At 47.0% G+C, this 12,784-nt stretch overlaps 1 protein-coding gene across 1 annotated transcript; it reads left to right on the top strand.

The window, feature by feature from the left end:
• Nucleotides 1-242: 242 nt before the first annotated feature.
• Nucleotides 243-4,727, top strand: txnipa (thioredoxin interacting protein a). Its single transcript, XM_048525780.2, has 8 exons — nt 243-594; nt 1,397-1,469; nt 1,582-1,729; nt 2,171-2,273; nt 2,375-2,628; nt 2,924-3,098; nt 3,220-3,365; nt 3,464-4,727. The coding sequence occupies exons 1-8, from the start codon at nt 339-341 to the stop codon at nt 3,500-3,502; spliced, it is 1,194 nt and encodes a 397-aa protein (XP_048381737.1). The 5' UTR covers nt 243-338; the 3' UTR covers nt 3,503-4,727.
• Nucleotides 4,728-12,784: the final 8,057 nt, after the last annotated feature.

Raw genomic sequence — 12,784 nt, 5'->3', positions numbered from 1 at the left:
GCACGCGCGGGGGCGGTTGGAGGAGAGCGACGGGGGAAGGGGGGCGGGGAGAGGGCGGGCGGGGGCGGGGCAGGGGCGGGTGAGGGGCGCGCTCAGTCACACACCGACCGACTATTGGTGCAGATAGTGGGAGGGGGGCGGAACTGGGGACAGATCCGACAGCGATTGGTGGAAACGACGGGGGGGGACGGCCGTTGGGAAACGGGCGAGCACCGTCAAAGCTATAAGTAGAGGCGCGGTGCGGGTACGCAGAACAGATCGAACTCACACAGTGACAGCGGAAGAAAGGATTTATCGCTGTGATACAGCAAGAGGTAGTAGCCAAGCTGGACGCTAACATGGTGGTCAACAAGAAGCTCCTTCCCACTTTTGAGCTGGTCTTCAGCTCGGAGCGCACCTACACGGCCGGCGACAAGGTGGCCGGGCGGGTCCGGCTGCAGACCGCCCAGCCGCTGAGGGTCACCGCCGTGCGCATCGTCGCCCTGGGCTACGCCCGAGCCCAGCTCCTCAAGGGCTCGCAGCCCCTGCGCCAGCAGCAGGATTACCTGCACTTCCAGGAAACGCTGCTTCCGGATGGAGAGAACCGGACCTCAGGTGAGAGAGAGAGAGAGACTTCCGGTGGGCTCAAGGATCAACTTCCGGTTATAGGGGAGCTGGTGGGGGTCAGAGGTCAGGTCCTGTTTATGGGGGGCGACCCTGGGGTTTGGGATTGGGTCAGGGTCCCGTTTAAAAGTTAAATACTGCTGCTGGGGGGTGGTCTTCATCATCAGACCCGTATTTTTTGGTGGGGGGGAGGAATCAGGCTCCTGTTTAAAAGACAAGTTGCTACTGGGGCAGGGGGGCTCAACAGGCTCCTGTTTAAAGGGGGAGCTCCTTTTGGGGGGGGTGGGGGTCAGCAGGCTCCTGTTAAATGGGAAATATTTGGAGATGGGCAGCCTCTTCGTTCGAAGGAAGGAAAGGGGGGGGGGTGGATTTTGTTCAGTCTCTTGTTACAGGAGCCATGGGATCCTTGCTCCTTTCAAAGGATAAATGGGTTGTCAGTTTCTGGTTTTTCTGTGTTGTTGTTGGCCTGTTATAGGGGAGATCTAGGGTTCTGTTAACCCAGACCACCTTGACCCTCTTCACGTTAAGAGGAAGTTAAAGCATCAGTGCCCTGCTAATTGTGTAGATGTCTGTCTATTGTGGTGGAGACGATGGTGTTTATCTGCTCCTTTTAAAGGCAGGATGGTGTTGGTTAATGTACTGTTAAGAGTGGTGGTGGGGTGGTCAACAAGTTATGTAATTGGGTGTACGCTTGTTTGGGATCAGGGCATTCTGCAGTGCGTGCACCCATGGTTGGGTTGGATGACCGTCTGCATGACTTCACACACTGATGACTTCCTCTTATCTTGTGCAGACATTGATGGATCTATGTTCCTGCAGCCTGGCAAAATGTACGAGTACAGTTTCAGCTTCCAGATACCAGAAGGGTAAGCTACCTTTATTCTTACCTGTTCGACCCTGTTGTGCCATGGTCGCACATTTTTGGCTTGGATGATGCTGCCATTGCAACTCCTAATTGTGTGGCTGTTTTTTTGACAGGCCCTTGCCCCCCTCGTTCAAGGGCAAGTATGGTGGTGTCTGCTACCTCGTAACAGCATATGTTGATCGGGAGAAGCAGCCATCCCTGGAAACCAGCAGGGACTTTGATGTGGTCGAGCCCATTGATGTCAACACGCCAACCTTACTAGTGAGTAATGGGTAGCAGTTAATGTAAATGCGAGGCTTAGTGCTGAATCAAATGACTCTACTTAGCATCATCCTAGTGTTGAACTAGGGTAAGTGTCAGTACTGACATAATTAGAGGTTATGAGGTAATACCAGAGTCACCCATTGAAGACAGATGGGAGGACTTTCTTCTTTCAGAGGAGAGTGAATCTGTGGAATTCTTTGACAGAGGATAGTTGAGGCTATTAAATATATTCAAGGCTGAGATAGTCAGATTTTTAATCAGGAAAAAGGGGAAGAGGCATGAAAGTGGAGTTAATGATCAGATCAGCCATGATCTCATTGAATGGCAGAGCAGACATGACAAGCTGAGTGGCCCACCCCTTACTGTCATAGTAGCTGCATTGCTGTTGGCTTGAAATCTATCTCAAATGTCAAACTATATTTTCTGTGTTCCTTTCAGTCCCCAGTTGGTGGGTCCAATAAGAAGAAGGTGACTTGTTTCTTCCTGTCTGATGGTTACGTGTGCATTGCTGCCAAGATTGACCGGAAGGGTTACTGCCAAGGTAATGGTCTTGGTCTGTTTTCTGGCTCCGTGAACTGTCAGCTTTTCTTGGTTTGTGACAATGCCATGAATCTCAACAACACTTTCCTTCCTTTTTGCCAGGTGACCAGATCTGCATCAATGCCCAATTCCAGAACAATTGCTCACGTATTGTGATGCCCAAGGCAGCCATCTTGGCAAAGCAGACCTACCAGGTGAGCGGCAACACCAAGGTCTTCAAGGAGAAACTCAACAGTGTCCGGGGGAACCACATCATCTCGGGGATGTCTGAATCCTGGTGTGACAAGTGCCTGCAGATCCCCACCGTGAAACCATCAATCAGCTCTCACATCATCTGCTTGGAGTACTCCCTACTGGTGAGTGATGGGCAGGATGTTGCAACTTCCTGGGTGTGCCACCTCTAGTGTTGCCTGTAGTTGACCCATGATGTGGTGTGATTCCTCAATGAGGAGAGAAGGCGAGGTGCTCACAATCATGAGGGGTGGGGACTGCACTTCAGTTGGGTGTCTATCTCTAGGTTTATTCATTGTTCCGCCTTCCGGAACACTCTAGGGTAGTTTTGACACTGTTGGGATTAATAAGAGGGTTCTTTTTGAAGTCTCCTGTTTGATGTTGCTTTGTTTGAATGACTGATGTTCTCCCTCCCCACAGGTTTATGTCCACATTCCAGGCAGCAAGAAGCTGGTCCTTGAACTCCCTCTGGTCATTGGCACCATCCCATACAATGGCATGAACAGCCGATCATTCAGCAATACCAGCAACTGCAGCAGTGTAAGCAGCAGCAGCATGAGCTGGCCCCACATGGAGTTCCCGGAGCAAATGGCAGGTAAGGGCTTGCAGGTACACTCCATGGCGGCATCTGGGCCTGGCTATGTGGGGGCAGTGAGCTTGCAGAGCTGGTTTTCCTATCTGTACTGGCTGACTGATCTGGAATGTTTCCTTTGCAGCCAGTCCTTTCCATGTGTGCTCTGCGAGTCACTGTCTGGAAAGCCCCACCACTCCCTTGTTGGATGATTGTGATGGCCTGCCAGAGAGTCCCATCTTCATGAAGTCTGCAGTGTTTAGCTACGGGTCATCGCCGGTCAGCTCGGATGTGAGTAAGACAGTGCCAGTTGAGAATTGGTAAACTTTCCCATCACCTGAATCTGACATGGGCCTAATGATGAATTTTCCCTTCCTTTCTCCCCACAGGTGGATGAGAATGGGAACTGCGAGTGCATGGTTGAGTGAAACTGCAGAGTCCTGCAATGACTTTTTATAAACACAGACTTGGACTCCAGTTTAAATCACCGTATGCGTTTTCAGATGCACTTAACGGGGAGGGCCTGCAGGAGCTGGGCTGCGCCAGCGAGAAAAGGTCAAGGAAGAGGTAGTGTGTGCATGCATGAAGGTCTCGACCTGTTGCTGACTCCCACCGTGAGATGGTCGAAATTCCTAGAGTTACGTCATGCCACTCAGTAATCATGGGGACACTCTGTACCTGTACTGAGCTGAAGGAACCTGGCTTGTTTTGTGAATGAGGGGAGCTACATGTTGTGCAGTTACAGATTTACAAATAATATTGTTTAAATTGTTGATTGCCATTTCTTTCTGTTCTCCTGAAGAATGTTTGATATCTTTTTTCCTTAACTGATAGGGCAACACAGATATTTCACTGCTTTGTGCCAGGCTATGGACTTGTGCGCAAGGTGGCAGATGATTATGGCCATCTGAGGTAACTAGTAAACCATACCTTAGCTGGTTGAACATGGGGCAAGCACTGAGTGTATACCCTTCCTCCATCAGTCAGTCCCTGTTTCTGCCATCGTCTGGCTTGAAGGAAGATGCTAGTCTAAGAAACAGAATTTGGTCATTCCAGATATCCTGAACAATTCTCTGTTGGAAGAAATGCTGCCAAACTTTGCATTTTCACTGCAGTATTGTCCTGGCACTTATTATTCTGATTTGTTTCTTCACATTGCCTTGTACCATCATCGGCAGCATTCTGCTAATCAAAAAGGGCATTACTTGGTACCTGTTTTTAGGCAGAGGTTTATTTCTTTGGTAGCTTTCTGTTTGAAGGTCAATAATTGCTGACATTCTAAAACAGCAAGCTTCATGTTGTACAATTTGCTGTTTTTTTGTTTTTTTAACAAGCAAGAAACATTTCAAAACACTCCACTCTGCTGTTTGTATAACATTTCCAGTTTTGTGTAACTTTGTACTGAGGATGTGAATCCTGTGTTTCTTTTTTCCCAAGTCTTCCCATAAGTCTTCTGACTATCTGAGCTCATTGGGGAAATATATCTCAGTCTAAAGTGTTGTTTTGACAAGGATTTTATTCAAATATTTTTGATTTTCTAAAATTCTACTATGTGGAATCTGCCAAATGTTATTTTGTGTATTTTTCTAAGCTAAGTATTTTATTTTGTAAGTGTGATCAATTTTGAATAAAGTTTTTAAGTATTTTACAACATACGACAATTGTTGGACATTTCTGGAATGTGTAGTAAGGTTTAGTGTTTCCCACTGGTAGCTAATGGCCAAGCCAGCAGGATGCTTAATGTTAGAGACTCGGCCTCCTGCCAATACTCCTGGAAACCTCATACTACTTTGCATCAGTGGGAGATTGCATGTCTCTCGTGCTTGTTTCCAGTTCCGCTGGTGTAAAATTTTACACTAACCCATTTATGCTGGAATCCACCAACATCAGCTTTCATCTTTGAAGACCCAGTTCATTCATTCTACTCTTAGCTCCAGACATGCCTCCAAACAAGGCAGGAGCTGACACAAGACGCAATTGGGAAAAGGTATCATTTGATGGTCTGAGTGCTTAGTGTGCATGGGCTCAATCCTACTTTGAGCTGCTTGGGGTGGGGTAAGACAGGGTAGGAGGTGTGGGAAATGTGAATGTTTTGATACTCCTCGACCATTTGTGTCAGCTGGCATTGAATAATAACCATGCAAAATTGCTGCTTTGTTGATTTGCTTAATATCTTTCAGGGACAGGGGTCTGCCACTCCTATCCTGCATGTCCTGACTGAGGTCCTGTAAAATGAGAACAAAGGGCAGTCCCACAAGATTCACTGCCATCCAACCATTCATCTGACTTAATTGATTCCTTTCAGAATCCTAAAAATGTGAACAAAATCTCCCCATCTTTCACGTGCCAGATCATCAAAAGACATCCTTACATGAAAGGAGGCCATCTGGCCCATATGTTCTCTCCTTCCCAGTCCACTGACCCCCGCCCCCCCCCCCCCCCCTCCCCACACACACACACACACACACACACACACACACACAACACTGCCCATCTAGCACAACTACCCGTCTAGCACAGCAACTCCAATAGTCAATAGACAACAGGTGCAGGAGTAGGCCATTCGGCCCTTTGAGCCAGCACCACCGTTCCTTATGATCATGGCTGATCATCCACAATCAGTATCCTGTTCCTGCCTTATCCCCATAACCCTTGATTCCACTATCTTTAAGAGCTCTATCTATCTCTTCCTTGAAACTATCCAGAGACTTGGCCTCCACTGCCTTCTGGGGTAGGGCATTCCATGTATCCACCACTCTCTGGGTGAAGAAGTTTCTCCTCAACTCTGTAAAATAGTGTCCCAACTCCCTGCCCACCCACTTCAGATAATTCTCCAACCTTCTGCTGAAAGCTTCAATCAAATCTTCCTCCACCACACTCTGCAATATGTAGCTGTTGATTATAATCAGTATCCATTGTGTCACTCTGGGTCTGGTGGTCCTTGCACTTCAAACCTCCAATGGTTCATGTATCTGCAGAAATGCTCTTTGGGGAATTTTGCATGCTGAGCCCTTTGTCCATTAAGTTGCTATGTGCTCTATCCCACTCACACTCTTGCAGTTCACCTGCCAATGTGGGCCATCCCACACAGTTGCTTGGTCCGAGCAGGTGACGGATGTTTTGCTGAACTTGCCAATATCCTGGTGCTCTTTCCCAGCATGAGTCTAAAGAATTCCCCTCAAGTGAAGGTAGTATTCCAATGTTAATTATAACCTGCTTGCTCTGGAAAAGCAGTTCCATCTCCTGAAATAAATTATCTGTTTGTGAGATGATTGAATGTGATTGGGATCTGGAAGAAAGGAATCGTTGGAGAAACTCAGCTGGTCTGGCAGTATCTGTGGAGAGATAGCAGAGTCAACATTTCAAGTCCAGTGACCCTTCCTCAGGACTGGACCCATGACATTGATTAAAAACGAAAAGAACAGTGGATGCTGTAAATCAAGAACAAAAACAAAGTTGCTGGAAAAGCTCAGCATGTCTGACAGCCTCTGTGTGGGGAAAACAGAGTTAATGTTTCAGGTCCGGTGACCTTTCATTAGGACTGAGGAAGTTCTGTCCCAATTTTTGTCCCATCCCTAATTGCCCAGAGGGCAGTTAAGAGTCAAATCAAACATGCCACTGAGAGTCTGGAGTCACAAACAGGTCAGGTTGGGTGGGGATGACAGATTCCTTCCCTAAATGAGATTAGTGAACCCAATGTCTTTTTCTGCCGTCAACAATGGTTTCATGGTCATCATTAGCTGCTTAATTCCAGATTCTTTAAACCTGGATCCCCAGAGCATTAGCTGACTTCTCCAATGGCAGTCTGTGCTGCAGAATTCCACAGATTCCCTAAACCCTGAAATCCAACCTTCCCTGAACTGCCTCTGATGCCAGGAGAGAACTGCAGACAACATGGACTGATGGTTTTTGTAATTTGCATTTTTAAGTTCTAGGATCAACAATGATCACATCATAGCTGCGTACTCCATGAAGTAGAAGAAGTGGGGGAAGCGATGGCCTAGACTGTCAATCCAGAGACCCAGACAACATTCTGGGATCCAGGTTTGAATCCTGCCACAACAGATGGTTGAATTTGAATTCAATAAAATATCTGGAATTAAGAATCTAATGATGACCATGCATCGATTGTCAGAAAAACCCATCCAGTTCACTCATGCCCTTTAGGGAAGGAAGCTGCCATCCTTACCTGGTCTTGCCTACCTGTGACTCCAGACCCACTGCAATGTGGATGACTCTTAAGATGCCCCCTGGGCAATTAGGGATCAGGCAATGAATGTTGTCCAGCCAGTGATGCTGGAAAATAAAGGAAAAACAAAAGTGGTCTTTGTGTGTCAATGCCAAAATCTAAACCAGCCAACTGCCTGAAACTAATGGGCAGCTTGTACAAGATTGCCTGGTATTCCAGCATAGAGGTCACCTCAGCCTCTCCATGTCTCTATGAGGATGATTCTGTCCCTGAATAGTCAACACAGTTAATTCCCTGGTGCTGACAGCATTATTTGTGTAAAGTGTGCTGATATTTGACACTGCTGCTTACAGTACATCGAGAACGTCCATCATCGTCAAGCGCAGAATTCTCCAGTTGTTGCCGGGATTGCTGCCTGACTAAGCCCTCGCATTCTTATCCGTGTTTGCTGGAGTAATGCCTTAACTTGGATCCTCTGCACACACCACAGCTGGTGAGTGCCAAGCACCAAGTAAGGTGGTGCTGAGATGAATTAAGCACAACCGGTCAGGCACACTGCCAGAATAACACACTGTCCAAAGCCCTCGCAATGCTCCTAATTATCCGGTCTCAGCCTCAATTAAACGTCATTCAATTGTGGAAGTTATGCTCGTCCGTTCCTAATTGCCCCTTGAGAAGTTGGTGGTGAGCTACCGTCTTGAGCTGTCCAAGTGGTGTACAGAAATTCCAGGATGTTTTCCTAGTGATGCTTGAAGGAATCTTGATATATTCCCAAGTCAGCACGGTGTCTGGCTCAGAAGGGAGCTTGCAGAGGATGATGTTCCCAGTTATTTGCTGCCTTTGTCCTTCTAGATAGTCGCGGTCATATTTTTGGCAGGTTCTTCGGATGGTTGATGCAGTGCATCTTGTCGATGGTACATACTGCAGCTATCGAGCATCAATGGTAGAAAGGGTGGATGTTTGTGGCTGGGGTGCCAATAAGGTGCCAATCAAGCTGGCTGCTTGGTTCTAGATGGTGTTAAAATTGGTGCTAATTGTTTTTGGAGCTGCAATCATCCTTATAAGTGTTCCATCACACATTCCTGACTTGTGCATTGTCAAAGATGGACAGGCTTTGGACTGCCAGGAAGTAAGTTGCTTGCTGCAGAATCTCCAGCCCTTGTAGCCACTGTATTTCTACAGTTAGTCCAATTCAGTATCGATTAACTCAAGCAAGCATTTCTTCAAAGGAGTAATCTTTATTTTCAGGCTGAAATAAAGTAATCGTAAAACAAAGGACAAAGGGGCAAAGAGGAATTTCAAGAAGTCACAATCACTGGAGAAAGCACTCAAGAGGTTGACAAGTTCCAGAGCCAGCATCCTGCACTCCTAATAGAACTGGCAGGAGAGACAGTGAAAGCATCAGTCCACAATCCATTCAAAACTCCATCGACTCAGGAAACTGACTGGTGATGAAGGGGCGAGAGATGACTCTGGTGGTGAAGGGGTTAGTGCTGACTCTGGTGATGATGGATTTACAGCTGCCTTCGGTGATGAATGAATTCAGTTCATGTTGAATTTCTGCTGTTTTTTTTCTGGAGGCTGGAGACTGACTCATGCAGTCACCTAATATCCTGGCCTGGGATTGGCTGCTCCCAGGAGCAGGCGACATCTGATTGGCGGACAGCCGCCTAACATGTGGTGCACTCGCGCTGCCTTGTGTGTCAGTTTCACGTTTGTTACAAATACCAGGGGTGAGGGGGGAACCTGGAAGTTGGTGGGGATGGAGGGCGGAGATCTCCGAGCAGCCCCTTGCACTGGAGAACCGGGCGTTTCCAGAGCAGTGAGGGTGCGGGCTGCATCAGTCCGCAAGATTGGATCTTTCCTTATCATTTCTGCATTGTGAATCTGCCCTGACATACCAACTGGCACAAAATGTAAAACTCATCCTTCATAGATCTTTCTAAAAAATTGCCCTTTGAATAGGTCATGATGAGCCGCTTTCCAATTACTGTTCTATTCTGCTGTAAGTACACAGCTGATGCCTGGGACTTTGACTCAAAGATAGAGAAGGAACGACCAATGCAGTTTCAAATCAGGATAGTGAATGTTCCAGAGGGGAACTTGCAGGGGATGGTGTTCCTGTATCTGCTATCTTTGTTCTTCAAGGAGGAGAGTCCATACGTTTCGGAAGATATTGTCTGAGGAGCATTGGTGTTTTGCTGCAGTGTCTGTTGCAGAAGGCACACACAGTTGCCACTTTGCATGAGTAGTGGAGACAGTAAAAGTTGAAAAGTGGTGAATGGAAGTCAATCTAGCAGACTGCTGTGTCTGGGAAAGAGCCTAACTCTGACAGAGCATGCCATCAAAGAGCCCAAGCAAAACTGCAATCAGTGGATATCAGGGGGTAAAGTATCCACTGGTTGGAGTCATACTTGGCACATAGTAAGATCATTGTCATCACAGCTCCCAGACATCTGTGTAGGAGTTCATCAGGGTAGTGTCTTAGGCCCAGTCATCTTCAGCTGCTTCATCAATGACCTTCCCTCCATCATAAGATCAGAAGTGAGGATGTTCACTGATGCTGGTGCAATGTTCATCACCATTCATGACTCCTCAAATATGGAAGGAGTCTGTGTTCAAATGCAATATGATCTGGACAAAATTCAGGTTTGGACTGACAAGTGACAAGTAACATACGCATCACACAAATGCCAGGCTGTAACCGCCACCAATTTGAAACAATGTAAACATGGCCCCTTGACATTCAATAGTGTTGCCTTCACTAGATCCCCCACTATCAATATCCCTGAGGTTACCATGTGTCAGAAACTCTACTGGACTCGCCACATAAATACGGCGGCTACAAGAGCAGGTCAGAGACTAGGAAAACAGCAGTGAGCAACTCACAATTACAACATTTAAAAGGCATCTGGATGGGTGTACGAGTGGAAAGGGTTTAGAGGGATATGGACCAAATGCTGGCAGATGGGACTAGATTGATTTAGGGGAATCTGGCCGGCATGGACGAGTTGGACTGAAGGATCTGTTTCTGTGCTGTACATCTCTATGACCTCCAGTCTCCACAAACCTTGTGCACCATCTACAAGGCACAAGTCAGGAGTGTGATTGAATACTCCCCACTTGCCTGGATGTGTGCAGCTCCAACAAGACTGAAGAATCAGAGCATCCAGGACAAAGCAGCTGCTTGATTGGCACTTCATCCACAAACACCCACTCCCTCCATCACCAATGCTCGGGAGCAGCAGTATGTGCTAACTACAAGATCCACTGCAGAAACTCGCCAAAGATCCTCAGACCGCACCTTCCAGTCCAACGGCCACTTCAACTCAGAAGGACAAGAGCAGCCAATACATGGGAACATCATCATCTTCAAGTTCTCCTACAAGACACTCATCATCTTGACTCGGAAAAGCATCACTGATCCTTCACTGTCACTGGGTCAAAGTCCTGAAATTCGCTCCCTAATGGCACTGTGGGTCAATCAGCAGTAGGTGGAATTTAGTAGTTCAAGCAGGCAGCTCAACCCCATCTTCTCAAGGGCCACTGCTGATGGGAAATACACGCTGGTCTGGCCAGTAACACAGACATCCATGAATAAAGTATTTTAAAATGTCCTGAATTGTTTCAGGTGCACTCACCCAGGAAAGTGGGAAGTACTCCTGGATGCCCTGATTCTTCAGTGTTGTTGGAGATGCACACATCCAGGCAAGTGGAGAGTATTCAACTCTCATTCCCGAGTTGTTGATGGTGGACAGACTTTGGGAAGTGAGGAGGAGAGTTACTCGCTACAGAATTCCTCACCTCTGATCTGTTCTTGTAGTGCCAGTAATATATAAGCCAGGATCAGATCTGCCTCTCCCACATAGCCAGTGCATTCCAGGACCTAACCATTCTCAGATTAGAAAACTCAACATTCCTCATCTGCCCTGCTCACTTCAGTGATTTGCCGACATTTTCCCCAGGTGTGTCGCCTCCCGCCCAACTTTCATGTTGGCAGCTTTACATAGTACCTCATCAGTTTTCCACCCAGAATGTATCACTTAACACTTCTTCTCTACATTAAATGCTCTCAAACACATGGCCAGCATATATAAGTTTTCTTGAAGTCAACACAACTCACACACACCATCCCCACACCAGCACCACCACCACCAACACTCCAACACCCAAGGAATAGTAGGAACTGCCGATGCTGGAGAATCTGAGATAACAAGGTGTGGAGCTGGATGAACACAACAGGCCAAGCAGCATCTCAGGAGCAGGAAGGCTGACGTTTTGGAAGGGTCCAGGCCCAAAACCTCAGCTTTCCTGCTCCTAAGATGCTGCTTGGCCTGCAGTGTTCATCCAGCTCCACACCTTGTTATCTCTAACACCCAAGAGATGTTGTGTCAACTACAAATTTTCTAATTATGTCCAAGTCCACGTTACTAGTATAGCAGTGCTGCTCAAGTACTGCAGATGCTGGAAATCTGAAACTAACTAACTTAAAGTGCTGGAGAAACAGAGTTAACATTTTGGTTCCAATGCGACTCTTCTTCACTCTGTTGAACATGAAGTTGGACATCCAGCACATCTCTCAGTATATGTACATATTTCACCAAACTGGTAACCAGTCATTCACCATTCTTAATAAAACCCAAAAGACCTGCAGATGCTGTAAATGAGGAACAAACACAATGTTTGCTGGAAAAGCTCAGCAGGTCTGGCAGCATCTGCGACTTAACATTTCAGGTCTGGTGACCCTTCCTCAGAACTGCAGAACTTCCTCCAGTTCTGAGGAAGGGTCACTGGACCCTAAACATTAACTCTGTTTTCTCCTTCATAGATGCTGCCAGACCTGATGAGCTTTTCCAGCAACTTTGTGTTTACTCTTGATTGGGGGCAGCATGATGGCTCAGTGGTTAGCACTGTTGCCTCACAGTGCCAGGGACCCGGGTTCAATTCCAGCCTTGGGCAACTATCTGTGTGGAGTTTGCACATTCTCTCTGTGTCTGCATCGATTTCCTCCGGGTGCTCCAGTATCTTCCCACAGTACAAAGATGTGCAGGATAGGTGGATTGGCTATGCTAAATTGCTGGTAACAGTCAGCGATGTGTGGATTATAGCTGTATGGGTCTGAGTGAGATGTTCCAAGGGTCAGTGTGGACTTGTTGGGCCAAAGGGCCTGTTTCCACACTGCAGGATTCTATGTCCTGCTGAACTTTTCCAGCAACTTTGCTTTTGATCGTTCACCATTCCTCCCTGTTTCCAGTCAATCCTCCAACTTCACATTCAACAGAGTGAAGAAGAGTCACATTGGACCTGAAATGTTAACTCTGTTTCTTCAGCACCTTAATTTAGTTAATTTCAGATTTCCAGCATCTGCACTATTTGATGACACTGAGATGGAGTCAGTTGAGATGATTCTCGTAATTAAGTCCTTTAGGAAAGGAAACTGTCATCCTTACCTGGTCTGGCCTACATGTGACTCCACTGGTTGACTCTTAAATGCCCTCTGGGCAATTAGAGGTGGACAATA

The sequence above is a fragment of the Stegostoma tigrinum genome, chromosome 47, assembly GCF_030684315.1.
Source record: "Stegostoma tigrinum isolate sSteTig4 chromosome 47, sSteTig4.hap1, whole genome shotgun sequence".
NCBI lineage: Eukaryota > Metazoa > Chordata > Chondrichthyes > Orectolobiformes > Stegostomatidae > Stegostoma > Stegostoma tigrinum.
The sequence above is the reverse complement of the archived record's forward strand: the minus strand, read 5'-3'. Positions and strand labels throughout refer to the sequence as shown.